Here is an 18,340-nt window from a genome sequence, read left to right as displayed (position 1 = left end):
GGCACGCATCTCAGCAAGGCCTTTCTCCCCCCGGGTCCCGGGCCCCAAGTTTCAGCGTCCAGTGAGGGCTGCTGTCTGCTTCGTTGCCGCATCCTCCAGAGCGGGAGCCTCCGTGTCACCTGGCAGGAGGGACAGGAAGCGAGAGGGGCCAGCCCACTCTCAGCCCAGGATGGTGCCCCCCTGCACGTGATGGACAGGCCTCCTGACCCACACCCCCGGGAGGGCGCCCTTCGCAGCTGCCTGAGGGGCCTGGGAGAGCAGAACCAGGCCTCATGAGCAGGGCACTGCCTTCTGCCGTCCAGGGACTACCAGAGGCCCTGTCTCACAGTGAACAAAAAGGGATGGGCATGTAGCTGGGCTTGAAGATCCCAGGTTCAATCCCCAGTAACCCTACCCCCCAAATAGAAAAAGTGGCCAAGGGGTCCATGGCCAGACCACAGCAGTGTGGGAGTGTGGCTTGTGTGCATGGTTCCAAAGCTTTGGGGGAAACATGAAATGGGTCAGAAGAGAAGTCTCCATGTCAGCCTTCCCCGTCCCTTCTGCCCTGGCTGGACACTGGTCTGCACCTTCAGCCACCACCACGCTCCGCAGCCTCGCCTGCCTGGTAACGGCTGCCAGATGCTCTGAGCATGGTAGGGACACCCCAGCAGCTGGAATGGGGTCAGACGTCCTGATCTCCAAAGACTCCCCAGATGTCTAAGTGGCTGCTTGGGTGTAGGGTCATTCAGGTTTCTAGGGACATGTCCCTACCAGCTGGGATCCATTCTCTGTGCTACTGCAGCCACTTTGTAGCCAGTTAGGGTTCAATACACTTAAAATATGGGCTGCGTCACATCCATTCCATTGAACTACAGCTGTTCCCCCTTCTTGTTAGCGTTTGCAGCACCCTCACACAGGACCCGGTCCAGGTACACAGCACATCTCCACCCAGGCGAGTGCTGTCGGGCACAAGGCTGGATGACCGAGGTGGGTGCAGAGCTGATAGAAACGCCCACCACCTTTACTGTAAAATGAGGGGTTCCACTGCCGGTACAAACACCACTGCCTAGGAAGGGACAACTGCTTGTTCCCAGGAAGCTTCTAAATGCCTCATGCACTTGAGCCTTGAAGACAGGACACTGTTTTATCCTTTAAAGAAGATCTATTTGTAAAGAGCAACACACTCAATCGCCAAGCGGCTTTGCTAGGTCTGCTGAGTGCATGGAGGAGCCTGGGGCTGGCGTCTGGGTAGGAGGCCGGAGCTAGAGGCCATGCCGCAGAGGTCTGTGGTCCCCAGAATACAGAGCAGCTTTCTGACTGCCAAAATAGGCTCAGGCAGTCAGTACGAACTTTTAAACCCCTAGGGTTAGGTGTTATGGCACGTGAGCCCCATTTCCTGCATTTATTAATAAATCTGTAAAATGTGCATTGCTTGTTAGTGATCTGGATTCGCTATGGGAAATGCGAAGGACAGGTGAGCCCTGCATTGGGGTGGGCAGAGCAGACCCAGAGGTTGCTTGTGCATCAGCTACCTCACGGGCAGGGCCCCCATGGGTTGGAATCACTCTCTGGAATCTGAATTTAAATGAACACAAATAAGTAAGATTTTAAAAAAGTGTAAATATGTTCTGTCTTAGGCAGTTTCTCATGACTATAACAAAAAAGAAGCCTCTTTAGCATAGGAGTGGAGACTGAAAGTCCAAACAGTGCCTCAAGGCTGTGGTGCAGGTCCTGTGGCCGCTGCAAAGCACAGCAGGAAGGACCATCGCAGCCTGAGCCAGGAAGGACTAAGAAGTCAGGTGAGACCAGGCCCGGCAGCCGGAACAGCCCTCCCCGGAGGGCGGCCAGGACCCCCGGAGCAACACCTCAGGCCCTTTGAGGACGCCGTGTCCAGTGTCTGGATGACCCCCGTCTCTGGAAAGCTCTCTCACCTCCCTGCACGGCGCCCCCACCTCCACCCAGGGCCACATGCCCCACACACTGGTCACACAGCACACTGCCAGGGGCACTTAAACACTTCACTGTTTGTCTGGAATTTGGATTCGTTATTTTATCTGGCAACCCGACCGCGGGCTCTGGGTGAGCAGGGCTTTTATGATCAGGGGAGGAGACAGGACGTGATCAGAGCCAGAGTGGGGGACAGGTAGAGCATCTTTAGAGGATAGGGCGGAGCGGGGTGGGAGTGCTGTGTACGATGTGTAGGGGCTGCGCTGTCTGGGAATCACAGTAGGGAAATAATGTGGAGTCACCTCCTAGAAGGCCTTGAATGACGATTCACAGTCTCAGCTGCAGGGTGGTGGTCCTTCCCCACGTCAAGGGGAGGGAGATCACGTGACAGCCCCCACGGGCCCCTCCACCCCCATCCGCCGCCATCACCACGGGCTGGAATGAGCACTGCACAACGGGAAGCACGTGCTCTCTGGGTTTCTGTTCTGGCTCTGCTGGGGCTCACTGAGTGACTGCCCACAACTCACACCTCTCTTTCCTGGTTCTCTGAGAGCTGCAGCCCACACGTCTCGCTGACACACCATCCCCGGGAGGAAAGACCACCCCGAATGCTCCTAGGGACACTGGTGAGAAGGACCCAGAACTGCACACACCAGCTTCTGCCCTTGTGGCCCCAAGACAGTCTTCTCAGTCTGCCGCATCCGTGGAAGCAGCTTTGCACCCGGTCTCTGCGGCCCAGTCAGAGTGACTGTGTAGCTGGGGCTGCACCCCGTGCTTGCATCGGATCCCCAGAGAGCTCAGGAGGTGGAGAGGGGCAGAAGGCAGCCATGAGCCCATGAGCCCTGGGGGCGCTGAGACGCTCCAGGTCAGACACGGGAGGGAGGCCGGGGTAGTGTGGAGGGGAGCAGAAGACGGAGGTAAAGATGAAAGCGACCACAAGAAACAAAACTAAGGGAACCTGACACCTGCATTTTGGTCTCCTTGACATTGCTCCTGTCTCCTCAGGGACCTGTCCTGGATAAGGGTGAAACTGGTGGTTTCGGATGACACCACCCCCGACTTTCCATTGGTTCAGGGAAGGCCCCAAAATAGCCTCTGGTCCCACTGGCCAGCGATTACGGGGCCTGGATTCCTATTCTGAAAACACAGGTTGAAGCCAGGCCTTGCTCCTACCCTTGCACCAGCTGACCAGGCACCAGCACCCCAGCCTGCTGACGCAGAGCAGCTGACAAACTCGATTAGCGTTGGCGCTGGCCACACCAGGCAGGTCCTGCAGGGCGGAGATGCGACAGTTTGCCCACTAAGTGTCAGTCACTGCTGAACAGTTGGAGGCTGGGGTGGGGAATAGAGACAAATACTGCAAGACGAACCAAATATGCAATGGTTACTTCTGACAGCAGAAGATGCTCCAAACAACATACCTTTTTTTTTCTTTATTTGAATCTTTTGAAGTCCTTTGGAGTCCAGCAGAATAAACCACGCAGCAGTGAAGCTGCGCGTAGACCCTGGTGTTGGCTCACTCGGGCTGTTTGGACGTGGGACGGGGTGACCGGCAGGAAGAAGCTCGTAGAGAGCTGTCTCCCACCCTGACCAGCTGGCCACCCGCAGACTGGGCCCTCCTGTCACCATTAGTCTGCTCTTGTTTCCACCAGAATTTAAAGATTCTTGTTCTCATCAGTGTTCTGCTGATCTATTCTGAGTATTGATTCTGGTCTCTAAAAATTGTTTACAGTTTTTACAGCTGTGCTCCTATATTTGCATTTAATTTCCTTAGTACAAGGACCATGTGCCCAAGTCCTCGACACCAGGCTAGAGCCCTGCTTCCTGCGGCTGACGTACCAGATGTCCCTGACTCTTGCTCACCTGTAGGAAGAAGACTCAGGCTGGAAGCCCTTCCCTGACTGATCGGAAGAACCCCTGGGAAAATCTCAGCATCCAGATGGCCGGGACCCATTCCTAGGGATTCTGATTTCACTCCTCTGGCCCCGGCCTGGGCATAGGTCTTTCTAAGTTCTCTCTGTGATGCAATGCACACCTCAGAACTGAGCGCCCTTGGCCTCAGCTGGTTACGACCAGGGCCTCGGGATTGCAGAGCTGTGAATTCCAGTCTGATGCGCTGATCACGAACCGTGTGACCTTTGGCAAGTGATTTGGGCTCCTGTGTCGACAGCTTCCTCCTCTCCAAGGTGACGCCTGTCCCACGGCTGATGAGCATTCTACATGACGTGCAGAGCTCTCAGCAGGGCGTCTGGAACGTGGGTGCTGGGGACACATCCTCGTCCTGTGCACAAACGCTTCCAGGGTGCTCACCCCTCGCTGGGCTTCCTGCCGTCAGCAGGGTGGGGACGTGCATGAGAGGGGGGGATGCAGCGCGGCTCCCCAGGAGTCAGTGGGGTCTGCGGCCCCGGGAGGAGTGCGAACGAGGAGGCAGGTGCTGGTGGCCCTGACCGCTGTAGACCCCACGTGGTCTAGGGCCTGGCTGTGTTCCCCGCTCTTGCAAAGTGCTCACCTGGAGGGGATCGGCCTCTCTGAATGAAGTGAGTGGCCTAGAATGCTCTGCCTGCCTCTTCACCCCAGCACCTCGCAGGAAGCCTTTAGATCAGCAGTGAGGCTGAAGAGTCTACAGCTGCCCCAACTCCAGGTGTTGGGAACGGACGAGACCCTGTACCCCGCTCCGGGGACTCAGTGCAGCCAGCATGCAGGGCTCTGTGTTTTCTTGAGTTGCGAGGGAGTCCAGCTCCCCTGCGACAGCAGCTAACTCTGCCGCTCTTCCTGCTTCGGTGTCTTCCTAGTGCCCCACACCTTTCGGGTAGGCAGTGGCTGGGAGAGCACGGATCCCTTTCCACCAGGTGAGTCCATCCTCCCACCCTGGCCTTAGTCTTGGTCACCAGGCCTGGATGGACACTCAGGGAAAAGGCACCTTATTTCATTCCACTGCCTACAAAAGCACCTTGCATGGGGCAAGTTCCTGCATTCGCCTACAAGTGTGCTGACCGCCCCGCAGGACAGCTCGTGGGTGGATGGCCGCGGCCCTGCAGAGGCTTCCAGAAGAGACCACGCGGCACTGGAAGCTGTGGATGCGACGGGGCCTCCTTACTGAGCGATGCCCAAAAAGGTGGCCTGAAGTATGAGTGGTATGAGACCAAGTCTGCAAACGCTCCCTGGGGTCCCCCATGGGCCCATCCCTCTTTACGTGCGCGGTGTGCGTGACCTCATTCGATCTTCACAAATTCCCAGGGGCCTACTTTTACCGGTTCTTTATAAGTGAGGAAACTGAGCCCCAGAAGGAAAGTGACACTCCCACAGTCACACTGCTCTAGGAGCGGAGCGGGGCCAGTCCTGGGGTCAGGCTCTGGAATCCATAACCTCAAGTGAGGCCCTCTGTACCCTCTGGTGGGAGGCAGTTGGATCCCAGAGGAAACGGAGTCCCGGAGAACAGGGAGAGATGATGAGGTTCGAGCTGCACGCAGTTGTGAGTTGGCCTAAGAGGAAGAGACCAGTCTAACTCTGGCCCAGAGGACTCTAAGGCTGGGAGGAAGTCGAGGCAGACAGCCAGAAGGAGGAAGGAAGGCCTTCCCTGCGATGTGTTGGCACAGTGACTGGCAGGGCGGTGCAGCCATCTGGGACCTGTGCATCTTTGGGCAGGCCCCGGAAATGCCTAAGCCATAGCCCATTTGTTTCAGAGACTTCTATAAACTGTGACTCGAGCGAGTGAAAAGCCAGCAGCGGGTCACTCAAGGGTTTCCGGTCTCTGGGTCTCTTTGCGGGGCCCCACACACCCAGGTGTGCCAGAGCGCAATGAAACATAGGAGATGGCATTGCTTGGCACTGACGGCAAGTTTGGAACACACAGGAAGCGCTTACACCTTGAAGAATCGTTGGGCGCCTTCCTCACACCACTTCTGGCCAGACTGTCACAGGGTGGTGACATTCTAGGATCACACAGGAGAATCGGACCTTCTTTTGCCAGCCTGAACTCTGACCCAAGCTGCCTGATTTCAATCTCACACCGAGGGCCAAGTAAGAAGGGCAGGCGGGAGACAGACAGTGAGGAACCCCAGAGTGTTCCCAGCCTTTGAGTGCCTCTGAGGTCTCCTTCATCTCTTTTGCCCCCTGATGGAGAGGTGGGGAGGGCTGTCCGTGCATTTTAAAGTTTGGATTTTTACCTCCAGAGCAGTCCGGCTCTCCTTCCCAGGGTCGGGGAGCCAGGAGAGGCTTAGAGACCTGGAACGGCCTGGCCACAGGATGGGAAATGAGCTGGGGCAACCTGCCCTCCAGCCCAGGGCAGGAAATCTCCAAGTGTGGCTGGAGTGTAAAATGTGCAGATTGCACATGTGCACACCCACGGGGATGCAGGGGTGGGAGGCGGTGGGGACAGAGGCTGACTCCTGCAGTCAGGAGCGGTTTGCTCTGTGTGGTTTGCAGTCTGGTCCCTTGGGGGAAGTGGGACAGCGGTACTGAGCTGGTGTGGCCTCTCCTGTGGAGCCGGGGCCGTGTCCCCATGCGCAGAGTAACCTCCCCTTATTAACTACGCTGTGCTGCACCTCATTTCTCCTAGTCCTTCCAAGTGTGTTACAAACAGCTACACGCTCGGGGGCCCGAAGCCACTACTTTTGGTGCTTTGAAGAGAGCGGGGAAAGTGGTGACTATGGACCCGCTGGAGCTGTTCTGAGTCCCATGCCCTGCATCCGGCAGAGCACTGTCCTGCCAGTTAAGGGAACCTGTGTCAGGGCTCTGGGAAAGTGGAGGCGGAGTTGGGATCAGACCTTGCGCTCCCGGCTCTTGGGCTACCCACCTGCCCTCCAGAAGAGCAGCCGTGGCTGGCTGCTGGGTCTCCTTTGTCTAGCGAGTCTCAGCTGTCCACCGGCCCCTCTTCCTGGAGGGTGGGTGAGTGAGGAAGGCTGCAGGGGCACCAGCTGCAGAGCTGGACTCCGTGAGTCTGGGTGGGGCCCGGGGCTGCTGCCGCAGGAGGCCAGAGACGCCCGAGTGTCACTGAGCGTGGGTACTGCTGCTCCAGCCCCTGCCTGCTTAGTGTCTTTGTGACAGGTCTCTGCTGAGTCAGGGTTTCTATCTTATGGCCTTTTCCTCTTTTCCAAATCCCAGTTTAGAAACTATTTTTAATATTGGGGCTCCATGCAAGATGCAGGTTAACTTAGTAAATCTGAATGTGTGCTGAAGTACTTGATACTTCCAAAATGTGAGCATTTAAGCTAAACAGAATATTTCCCCTGGGATCAGCTATTGTACACAGACCAGCTCCCGGTTTCCAAGGGACTGTGTGAAAGACTCCAGCACGAAAGTGTCCTGCTTCCAAAGCTTCTCGTGTCCTCTCTACATGCAGAACACACAGCTTAAACTCAAGACTTCAATCAACCAATACGTTTGGGTTATTTATATGCTTAAGATATATAAGATTCTTCAGGAGGCAGGGCTCATTTTCCCAAAGGAAAGTACTCTGAGTTAGAAAAGCCACCTCCACTGAACCAAATGAGCCCAAAACTCTTAGTAGCATGTGCCGGGTGGGGTTTATCAATTGGAGGATTGGCTTTTAGCATACTGAACAGCTGCCAGCACCGGCACTCAGGACTGCCGTGATCCAGCAAAGCCACTGCCAGCAGGAGGCTCTCCTGACAGGGTGGCTGTGCCCACCAAATGAGAACAGGGTCCAGGGGAGTGCCCGTGGGATGTACCCTCTTTGTACATCTCTTTGTTAACAAAGAATACGTTGTGCCCAAGACCACAGCACTTTCCCATGAATGCGTAAACGTGTTCTTGAGGAAACTGGCTACCTCCAATCACATATCAAAAGGGAGGCGGTTGCATTGTTTTCCACACAGTAGCCAGAACTGAGAATAGAGAACGGTACCACAGAGATTGGGGCTGAGGGCTGGGCAGGCGTCTCCTGGCTGGGCTGCCCACTCGTGTGGCCTGGCTGAGCAGTGACACCCACTCGTGTCTCCAGGTCCGGTCTGGCAAGGAGTTTACCAGCCATCAATGAATTCAGTGCAAACAAGGGTCAGCTTCCAGCCCACCCCCCAGCCGAGGAGTCAACCTTCAACACAACAGTTAACCCATGGCTAAAAGCATGGCCCAGTTCCATCAAACCCTAATTTTGCTGGCTAATACACCAAGGTTGGACTGAACTCAGGAATGGCTCTTTCTAGGCTAATTGTTCCATATTTCCACATTTATGTGCTCGTGTTGTTTCTCACCTTAACCTTCTTGACTTACCAAGGGCTTTACCCAAATGGTATCCACTCCCCTGTAGTGGACATATAGAACAGATCTGAGAGACAGATGTGTTTTCTTTCTCTCTCTCTCTCTCTCTCTTTTTTTTTTTTTTTTTTTTTTTTTTTTTTTTTGGTACCAGGGATCAAACTCAGGACTCTGTGCTTTCAAGGCAGGTGCAGTACTTCTGAGCTAAATCCCAGACCCTGAGATGGGTTTTCTGTTAGGCATAAGCTCCAATGACACCAACAGTACTGGAGCTAAGGCAAGGCCTGAAGTCCCACTCAGTTCAAAAGGTGTTGGACACTTCATCTGTAGTCTACTCAGCATTTAAATGAGCAGGGAATAATTTAACTGATTCACTCTAGGGTTTAGTTCAAGTTGTCATTCAGAATTGTGATGTTTTCTACAGAATTAGTATCACCAATAAGAGGATTTTATACCACAACCAATGACCATAAAAGCTTACTGATATGGTGAAAAATGATAGAGAAAGCAGTGATCTGAGTTATCACCAAGGCTTCTGAATCACTAGACAGGGTTATTTGCTTCCCCGATGACGGTGCACCTTGGTTACTCAGGTAAACCCCAAGTTGGTTAATTTATGCCACCTTTCTGCTGCTGCTGTTTTTCTGGTCTCATCTAGTGGGAACCTGGTCATATTTACCAAACTCCTTTCACTTCGATCGCATTCAGTTCTCGTTTTTTGTTACCCACCCATTGCAAACGATTTTAGTCTCCACTGACTCTGACAATCGGTCAAGCGTGAAGTCACCCAGGTTCTAATTCCAGCCTGGACTGTCTTGCCCAGCAGCCCAGGGCTTCTCCCGGAGCTCAGAGTCCTTTGGAGCTTCACTGGAAAGACTGGAATAAAGGAATTTGCCTCATTCAGTCTGTTCTCCCATTCACATGACATAAGGCAATGTCTACTATGACTTTCCTGATCCTTATTTACAAGACAATGCGAGAGGAAACCGCGTGCAAATGTATGTGTTGGAAATAGAAATGATACACTGCACAGATACAGTTCACCACGTTCTGGGATGGGTTGTCAGTGCTCAAATGGGGACCCTGATGAGTAGGAACAGATGTTTTTTCTCCTTAATGGCCTTTTCCCTCATTTAAAATCCACCCATTGATTTCCCTGTGATTTAGTGATAACTTGAAACACTTTAACTAAATTACCCAGTGGCTTGGCAGCCATCACGGAGGCAAATCTTTTTAGAAATCCTAGCAATCTGTTAGATCACGGGTACTATGATATAAAATCTGCATGCAACAAAATCCAATCAGTGCAATGGATACAAACACACACTGCAAATGGCATCATTTCCAAACTGAGGGTCCGTAACCTGCCTCCAAATATTGAATTTGTTTTATTTTTTCAGTTGTTGACTTTCTAAATTTGGACCAATTTATTCTCATTATCCCTAAGTAAACCTGCTTTGATTATTTGTAACAGTTATTTTATATCAAATAGGACCAGCCAACCCTGCCTGATTCATGGGTCCTGATGTTGCTAGGAGACGAGGGTCTGTAGCTGATGAAAGTACATCACTGCAAAAGGGAAAACTTTCAGGCATCCTAGAAAAAGACACTCTTGTCTTCTATTGCAGAAGACAGACCCAATCTTCAAGCTTTCTGAGAAGCTCGGACTGCAGGATTAGCCTCCCCAGGCTTTGAAATAGGCATCTTCCCTGGGGGGCTGTCCAACTACTATCCACAAGCAGGTTGGTCTTAAAGCAAGGAACACATGTATTTATAATAAAACACGTTTTCATGTTGTGTCACAGTGAAGAGAAAAAAACCCAGAACCCCCAGATTTTATGTACTTTGAAAATATATTTAAAAACATTAAAAATTCTATATTTAAAACATATATTATATGTTGATTGGTACACTTAAATAGAACTTGTATTTACAATAGGCTTCTGATGCAGTTAAGTTTTAATGCCAAAATTTTCAATAACATAATTATATAAATATACTAAAATACAATAAATATTTTTTTCTTGTTTTACATGGTGAATAATATCTTTACCATAGAGAGAACAAGGCCACAGACATTAACTTACATTTTCAATGGGAATCACCATAAAAAAGCAACAGGCCTACTGCCATGCATAAAAACACTTCTGCCACAAAAGGACCACAGCAAAAACAGAACATAACAGGAACGAACAGCAACAGAGAGAGACTTTAACAAAATAAACTGTAGGTCAACGTAAATCACCAAGCGTGGGACTGTGATGTTTATGGTTAGTAAGAGAGCCACGGACGTCGTCTACCACAAAGCCATGTCACAGGTCTGGTCCTTGTAATACTTTTAAGACTGCAATGGTGACTTGGTTTGGTTTGGAACTGTTGTTTCTCAAAAGGAAGCTGCGAAAAGTGAACAGACAGCAGATGTTCCAAGCATTCCTACAGGTTCAAAACAATTACAAATATTGTCAAACGGCACAAAACAAACCTATACTACAGAAAGTCTTCCCAAGACAGGTATTCAGGTGGAACCATGGAGGAGAGGCCAGCTCTGCAGAAAGACTGAACAGAGGGAAACTGTCTGCTGCTGGTATCTATCTAACCCCTGGGTCCCACTGGAACATCCTCTCTCTTATCCCTCACCTTCTAAGATGCAGTAACTGCCTGAAGCTTGGTCTGGGCCTCAGGACCCTGGTCCAGGTGGTCACCACTAGCATTTTCCGGTTTGGAAGCGGGATGAGTGGGTAAATGGGCCGAGCGCCAGTTTTAACTGGGTCCTCCCAGAGCACTATCTAGCCTCCCAGCCTCACCTCTCCCAACTCAAAGGGCAGAGGGCAAGCAGGGGCCAGGAACAGCTGGAGTGGGAGGGGACGCTGTGGTCCTCACTGGGGAGCCAGGAGCTGTCAACCGTCCTGGCCTCTCCAGAGCAAGGCTTCTCACTAAGTCTTGTCTCTGGACAAGATTCCTATCCTTTCAGGCCTTGATCTTTTGAAAGCCTGAGATCTTTTCCTGTTCTCTTTCCTTTTCCCACAATGTTCTCAAGGGACAAAACCCTGGTTTCCTCAAAGTCTAATTGCAAAGCAAGGAAGGGTTCTTGCAGTAAATATCTGTGATCTCAGGGGACGGAACTCCTGATCACAAAACGCCACCTTGGCTCCTAACCTGCTCCAGGCGAATCCTCCAGCTTCATGCACAACGATCCAGGGTGGGGTGGAGAACAGAAGTCAGCTTGGGCGCGGTCCTCCGAGGAGAACCCCTTGAGCACAGTTAGATAATGTAGGCACTTAAAGCACGAGGTCCAAGCAGATTGACACGGGTCACTGCGGGGCTGCCTGTGGCGGTGATGCTTCAGGAATGTCTCGAGTGCCCTCCCCACCTCCGCCTGGACCTAGGGGTGGCCACTCACACATTCCTCCTGCGCTGCCAGCAACCAGCCTGTCAGCCCCGCCGGCCTCTGCAGGGCTGTTCGTCTGTGTCACCAGCCACGCAGAGTCCTGCTGTGACCTAGGGGTCCCTGGGTTCATATGGAGCTCGCCATCTCCCCGACAGGACACCGCTAAGCCTAACTGTGACTGTAAAGCATCACCATGATTTATACCCAGATGACCCTTCGTAAAAAAATACTTCTTTGGGGGTTATTTCTTAGTGTTATTTTTCTCTTCTAAAAAAAATAATAAATCACCGTTTTCCACGCGTGCCGTGATGGGCCACAAATTGTTCACAAAAGCAGAAGGAGATTTCAAAGCGCGCAACTGAACTTTCTTCCTTAAGTTAAAGTGAGACAGAGGGGGCTGAACAGGGAGGAAGGGAAAGAGCAGCCTGAGCCGAGAGACAGGTCTTTGGGATCAAGAAGCTTTCCAGGTCCAGAGCAGGGACCCAGGAGGTAACTCGGGAAGGGCAGTGAGGGCGTTGATGCAGTTGTCTTCGTTTGCATGTGCTTTCCAGGCATCTGGTGGACACTGCAAACTCTGTTACCGTCCAGAATGGATAGGAGAACCCTTTTCCCGTCCCTACTCCCTGTGGGATCTCAAAAAAAAAAAAAAAAGTAAAAAAGAAATAAAATAAAATAACAAACAAACAAACAAAAAAAACACAAAACAAACAAAAAGATTCCCCTCCCGTCCCATCCCCTAAGCCAGTAAAGCAATGACAACAGCACCTTCACACTGTTTTAATTCCAATGCTATCAGAAGTTAAAAGCAGTAAAACAGACAAGAGTACTAACAAGAACGAAGATACTTACTGTCTAAAATGTAAACGGAATGTTTTGGTTCAAATTTTTGTTTTTGTCTTTTTTTTTGTCTGTTTTCTGAAAGAGGACAGTTTATTATCAATTCACAATTAAAGCAGCATGCAATTTATTAGTATTTTTTAAACTTTTTATGTTTTCGATTCTTGGCAACGGCAACAAACCACAACATTATCGAGGAATGTAATGCAGACTTTTGTTTAACGTTGTGTGCAAATGACTGTCCCTCTGGTCATGGACAAGTCCAATAAATAGATTGTAGAACCACTGTACTGTATAAACGTCATTTATACATGCAGTTCATAGAATCATTTCTTCTTCACTGAATAATTTACCCTGTTATGTATATATACAAATAGATAATTTTGTCTCAATATACTCTCTACAGCACGCAGCACTATCTTCCCCGCTTAATGGTCAGTGTACACACACAGGAGGTGTCTATCCTTATGAAACGCCAGCCGATCCTCTTTTTGCTATCCATGGTGAGGGCCCGCACGTACGACTGGGTAGTTCGACACTGCGAGTTCCAGTGCCTCTTGTCTATGCCTCTGCACCCGTCCTTGGTGTAGCCCATGGGGTTGCACTTGGTCTCGTAGAAGTACTGCTTCAGCTGGCCTTTGGACACGGGGACCTTCTCCAGGACGGTGACCGTGCCGCCGGACATGTCCACTGCGGTCTTTTTCTCCGCGGCGGTGACCCACTCGCTGATGCTGTCACACACGCTCAGCTCCCCGCGGCGGGCCGGGTCGGAGTGGCGCCGCACCCGCATGGACATGTTGGCCGCGTCCAGGTGGTGTTTGTACTCCTCCAGCAGGAAGAGGAGGGGCGGCTCCAGGGGCACCTGGCTGCTCAGCATCACGCGAGACGTGTACAAGTCCGCGTCCTTTGCGCTCTCCTCGCGGGGCCTGGCCTTCCGGTCCTCTTCCAGCAGCTCCTCGATCACATGCTCAAAGGTGTCCGCCAGCGACGCGGACGCTGGGCCCGGGCGCGCTGTCCAGAGCCCCGCGGGTCCGCCCTCCGGGGTAGGCCAAGCTGCCTGGGCCTCCTCGGACGCTGGCTTCCTTCATGGGCGCGGCCTTCATGCAACCGAAGTAGGAAATAACCATAGTAAGGAAAAGGATGGTCATCACTCTTCTCACCTGGTGGTACTGCGGGGACAACAGAGAGATACAGAGCGGTCAGTGCTTCCCTCCCAGGGCCGCAGTTCCAGACCCACCCGGGCTCGGGGTTTTTACTTCAGCCGCATGCCCACAGGCCGCTGTTGGGGACACGCTGGGGCTGGGGGTCCTATAAACCCAGCCAGCCATGCAGGGCTTCTCCCGATACTTAGCACACAAACTTGAGATGAAATGGCTTCTAAGCAAAGGAAAAAAACCCATGGCTTCCTTTGTCCTCTTACCCCCCACCTCAGCAGCTTTGTAAGCTTAATTTTTAATGATCTCTGCTCCGGCTGTCACAAGAAACACAAAATCAGAAATGTTACTAAGCAACAATTCCAAGTGTCATAGTACTTTTTTTTTTTTTTTTTTTTTTCCTAATTAGCAACATGGCCCTTTGCAGAAATGTATCACAGAAACAGGAGAGGCAGGGGTCTGGGGGTCTGGGGGTGCTGGCTCGCTGGCCATTTGTAGGAACCAACAGCACAGCCAGAAGCAGCCAGAGTGCAGCCAGGCCTTGGGTCTGTTTTTATGCCGCACAGGTAACTGTCCTAGCAGAGAAGGGGGCATTTCATGAGGCCACCGCATTTCACAGACAGGGAGACCAAGGCACTGTGTGAAGACAGTTTAGAGATTACAACCCTGGGTTCCCGGCTCCGCTGTTCTTTCTGCTACACCTGGGTGGCCAGAAGTCAGAACGTTTGCTTATTTCCCAACAGAAATCAAGTTCAATACGTTCATTTTAATGATGTGTCTGTGCCTGGGGCTGATGTCATGAAAGCCAGGCGTGTGCTTCGGAGAGCTGGAAAAGTCCGTGCAGAAAGGGGCACTGGAGGCAATTTTAAATACCACCACTGACTTCCCAAGCGCCCCCCGGCTCTTCAGGCTAATGCTCTGATCTAGCAAGGAAGCCCTGCTTCCCTTTTCATGGGAAATGTGTCAGTGTTTTTTTTTTTGTTTGTTTGTTTTTTTTTTTTTTTTTTTTTTTTTTTTTGTGTGTGTGTGTGTGTGTGTGTGTGTGTGTGTGTTAATACCTTTAAAAGGCTGAGTGGCATTTCACACACTTTGGAGCAGTCAGTGAATGCTTCTTTCTGTGCTTTTGAAGTTTCCTGGGAAGCCCCTTAATAGCACACCACAAAATTAATCTCTTCCCATTTGCCGGAGGCTGGCTTTACGCTACACCAGCCCCACATCCGTCAGCATGCTCTAAGAGCCAATTATCATGGATGAGCAGGCAAAATACAAACATACCTATGGGCCAACCCAAGGTGACCATCAGGTGGTCAAGGACTCGAGAAACACTTACCTGTGTGAGGCCTGTGTCCCTCGAGTAAAGACTGCCATCCCAATCCCAACACTAACTTCATTCCTACTTCTCAGCTCTGGAGTGTGGACTTACAAACACACACACTCGCAACACACACACGCATCCACACACACCCACATACACACTGTACCAAACCACCCGAAAAGGGACTATGTTTGGGGCCACGATGTGTCCCCAGTCACCAAGGCCACCTACCTCCAGTGTACAAGTCAGAGAGCCAAAACGGCTGCAAACTTGGTATTGCAAAGCCCACTGTTTTGCACTTTTGAAAGAGATAACATTTTCTACCAGAAGAAACTTGGTATCACTGCTGAACACAAACACGTCAGACCCTCTGTGTGCACAGATGGCAGGCATTCTCATGGATTGCATGAGGCTCTGAGATTAGGAAGGGCAAACTGGCTGGAATAAAATGTGAGTATTCATTGTGCTAATACCTTAACTTGGGACAGTCGGAATTCTGTATCATCAAAGAAATGGATCCTCCAAGGAGGCTTCTATTCTGGGCAGGGTGTACTTACGCCATTGAATGACAAGCTTTCTCCTAACATTTCCAGTCCAAATTAAAACAACCCAGGGGGCTCCTGCAATTGAGGTCAAGGATTGGATTGCTTCACTCCAGCTGTCTAGGTCACAGGGTGGAGACTTGCTGTCATCAGCTATCTTTTAACACCATGGTTCATCACATCTAAGATACCATCGTTAAAAACACATTGTTTTGTGGACTCCCAGGAAAAAGAAAATGCAGCCGGGCCCCTACTTTGTCTCGGCCATCATGATTCAGACTCTATCCAAAAGTCCTGCCTATGAGAGCCCAAGTCCTTTGGGGGACACTCTTGATCTAAAGTGTAACAAAGAGAAAAGACAGGTGTCACAGTTTTCCTAAAAAGCCGCTTCATTTGGAAGGCACCAGAGAACACACTGAAATTCTGAGCCAAATTATAGGCCACACTAACCCCACAGTATAAGTGCTGAGGAATTTGACAGGTGGTAAACAATTTCTTGAGTTCTTCTAAGGGGGTACAACTTTACTTCAGTGATTAAAAAACAACTGACTCTACAACCTAGTAACTGCTTGGAAACTGCCATGTAGCTGAGTTCCTAAAGCGTCAATGGGAGACAAGAAAGTAGGTTTGGTAGTGAGAATAAAAAAAGCAAAATTTTGAATTTTCACTCCTTCAGTTCCCCTCTTTCTTATTCTTTCAGCCCTTTAATGGGTAATTCTATATAGTGTATTAGAACAGCATGAAAGAGTAAGAGCTTCCATGATAAGGCTCACATCTGCCTCCTTCACCTGCCTCTTTATCCCATCAAAGGCAAAGAGACAGAGCGATACTGCTCTGTAGAGCCTTAGTCTTGCCTAGTTCTACTGAGAACATTTGCTGGTGCTATCTAGTTTGGTTCCAATGCTTAGAACAACCCTTCTACCACATCTGTAGCACCATTCTCAGGAAATACAGAATACTTCACAGGAATAACAAGAAAATAAGCAAGGTAGAAAAGAAATCTGTTTAAACCATGACTCAAAGTCTCAACATGACAGCCTGGGCTCCTGCTGCAGCCCAGCGGTGACTCACAGCCCTGTACACCAAGGTCGCTGGTCCTAGATGTCTCCAAAGAGCTGGGCTGCACAGCAGGTGAGAGTCAGGTGAATGCCCCAGGCCTCCTCTGTGTTCACAGCCTCTCCCATTGCTCACATCACTGCCCAAGCTCCACCTCCTTCCAGATCACAGCATGAGATGCTTCCAGGAGAGTGACTGTATTGGGAACTGTGCGTGTGCATGCCCTCCTTATAAGAGTCCAACCCTGAAACCTTCTATAAACCCCACCGCCCCACCCCCGGCAGGGGAAATAGTCCACAAAACCAGTCCCTAGTGCCGAAAAGGTTGCAGACCACTGGTCTGGAAGGTTACAGAAAACCCAGAAACACCATCTGACTTGACTGTTACAGGGAGACAGGAATGGTCCACGATTCCCACAGTGCAGACGAGGCGACTACAATTCAGAGAGGTGAAGTGATCTGCCACATGTCACAAAGTGAGCAGGTGTCGGAGCTCTTGCACCAGGACCTGCTGCCGGTTTTAGAGTATTAATAAGGCCGCACCACTCTGCAGAGCTGGATGAAGCACGATCTCTGAGACCCTGCAGCCTTTAAAGCCCTGATCACTCCAGCAGCAGAAGTTTGGACAATGCTGTCTTCAAAGGGAAAGCTTTGAAGAAATGTAGGCTCGTTAGAACCAAGCTCCCATTGCCGAAGCTAGGAAGGGAACCAAGCATTACAGATATTGCAGGTGCACGCGAAAGATAAAAAGTAACTGTCAGCCTATGTGTTCCCAGGTTCTAAGCACACAATCAAAGAGAACAGCTGATAGACAGGGCGGGTCCTAGTCCTACAAACAGCAAAGGCGGTGCTGGAGAAACGATCAGTGAATATCTCATTCCTATCACGTGCGACGCCAGCCTACTGAAACACTCCCTTGACGATAGCTCCCAAATCGGTATTTAAAATATTTCATTTCTATCCAGTTTCACCACACTGGTGCACCAGCCTTTCTTTTGTCTGCTCAGAATCAGGCCTGGCATCTACTTTCCATCATCACAGGTTAGGAGAGATGTCAGACAGGTGTGAAGGTGATATGGGAAGACAGCGATGTCCCAGGATGGCACAGACACGGTTCCAGAAGGAGAAGAAGCCGCTTCCAGGAAGGGAGTGCACAGGTGCTTTGTGAGGGAGACTGCCGGCACAATGTGCATCTGGGAAAGGCGCCGGGGGTGGACGGGGCTCGCTGATGGCTCGGAGCTGGACAGCATAGAGGGAGCACCTGCAGAGGCAGGCTGGGTAGGAAGAGGCAGAATCGGACGGAGAGTCCGTGAAAAACTCAAAAGAGAAATCGCATCCGACTCAGCGATTTCCTTTCTAGCTGTCTTCCCAAAAGAATCAACGACACACTGCATCATGTGTATGGCAGCAGCACAAACCCTAACCCGCTAAGTCTTGGAAGTGGCCTATGTGCCCTCAACAATGTGTGGAAGAAGACAATGGAGCACTATTCTGCCAGAAAGAAGGGTGAGCTTGAATCATCTGACGGAAAACAGACGCACCTAGAGGCCACAAACATTAAGTGAAATGAATCAGACACCCAAGCTCAAATAAGATAAATAAAATACATGTACAGTTTCTCTTATAGGAGAGACCTAAAGTATAAATACAGAACCGAATCATGGATAACAGAAAACAGAGAGATAGCTCTTTTGCAAAGGGGAAGGGGCCAAGAGATGGAGGGAGAGGGAGGAAAGGAGAAAGAGTTGACACATAATTAAGATGCGCAATGTAGCAGGACCAACTTCCCACGACTGGAGTCCTTACGCACTGCAGACATGAGCTCATAAAATTAGGCAACTTCATAAAGAGCGACGCCAGGCTGCACCACCGTAGGGGCAGTGAGGAGTGAGCAGGCCACCTGGCAC

General features: G+C 50.8%; 1 protein-coding gene across 1 annotated transcript in view; it reads right to left on the bottom strand.

Annotated features, from left to right (window-relative positions):
* Nucleotides 1–10,218: 10,218 nt before the first annotated feature.
* Nucleotides 10,219–18,340, bottom strand: part of Bdnf (brain derived neurotrophic factor) — a 49,785-nt gene continuing 41,663 nt past the window's right edge. The window contains 2 exon segments of the mRNA XM_033764060.1: nucleotides 10,219–13,359; nucleotides 13,361–13,536. Coding sequence (XP_033619951.1) covers nucleotides 12,783–13,359; nucleotides 13,361–13,515 — 732 coding nt within the window. The 5' untranslated portion in view covers nucleotides 13,516–13,536 and the 3' untranslated portion in view covers nucleotides 10,219–12,782.

This window comes from Fukomys damarensis, unplaced genomic scaffold, assembly GCF_012274545.1.
Source record: "Fukomys damarensis isolate Sample0158 unplaced genomic scaffold, DMR_v1.0_HiC HiC_scaffold_16, whole genome shotgun sequence".
In the NCBI taxonomy this organism is placed as follows: domain Eukaryota; kingdom Metazoa; phylum Chordata; class Mammalia; order Rodentia; family Bathyergidae; genus Fukomys; species Fukomys damarensis.
Note: the sequence above shows the minus strand (reverse complement) of the source record. Positions and strands in the feature narration are given on the sequence as shown.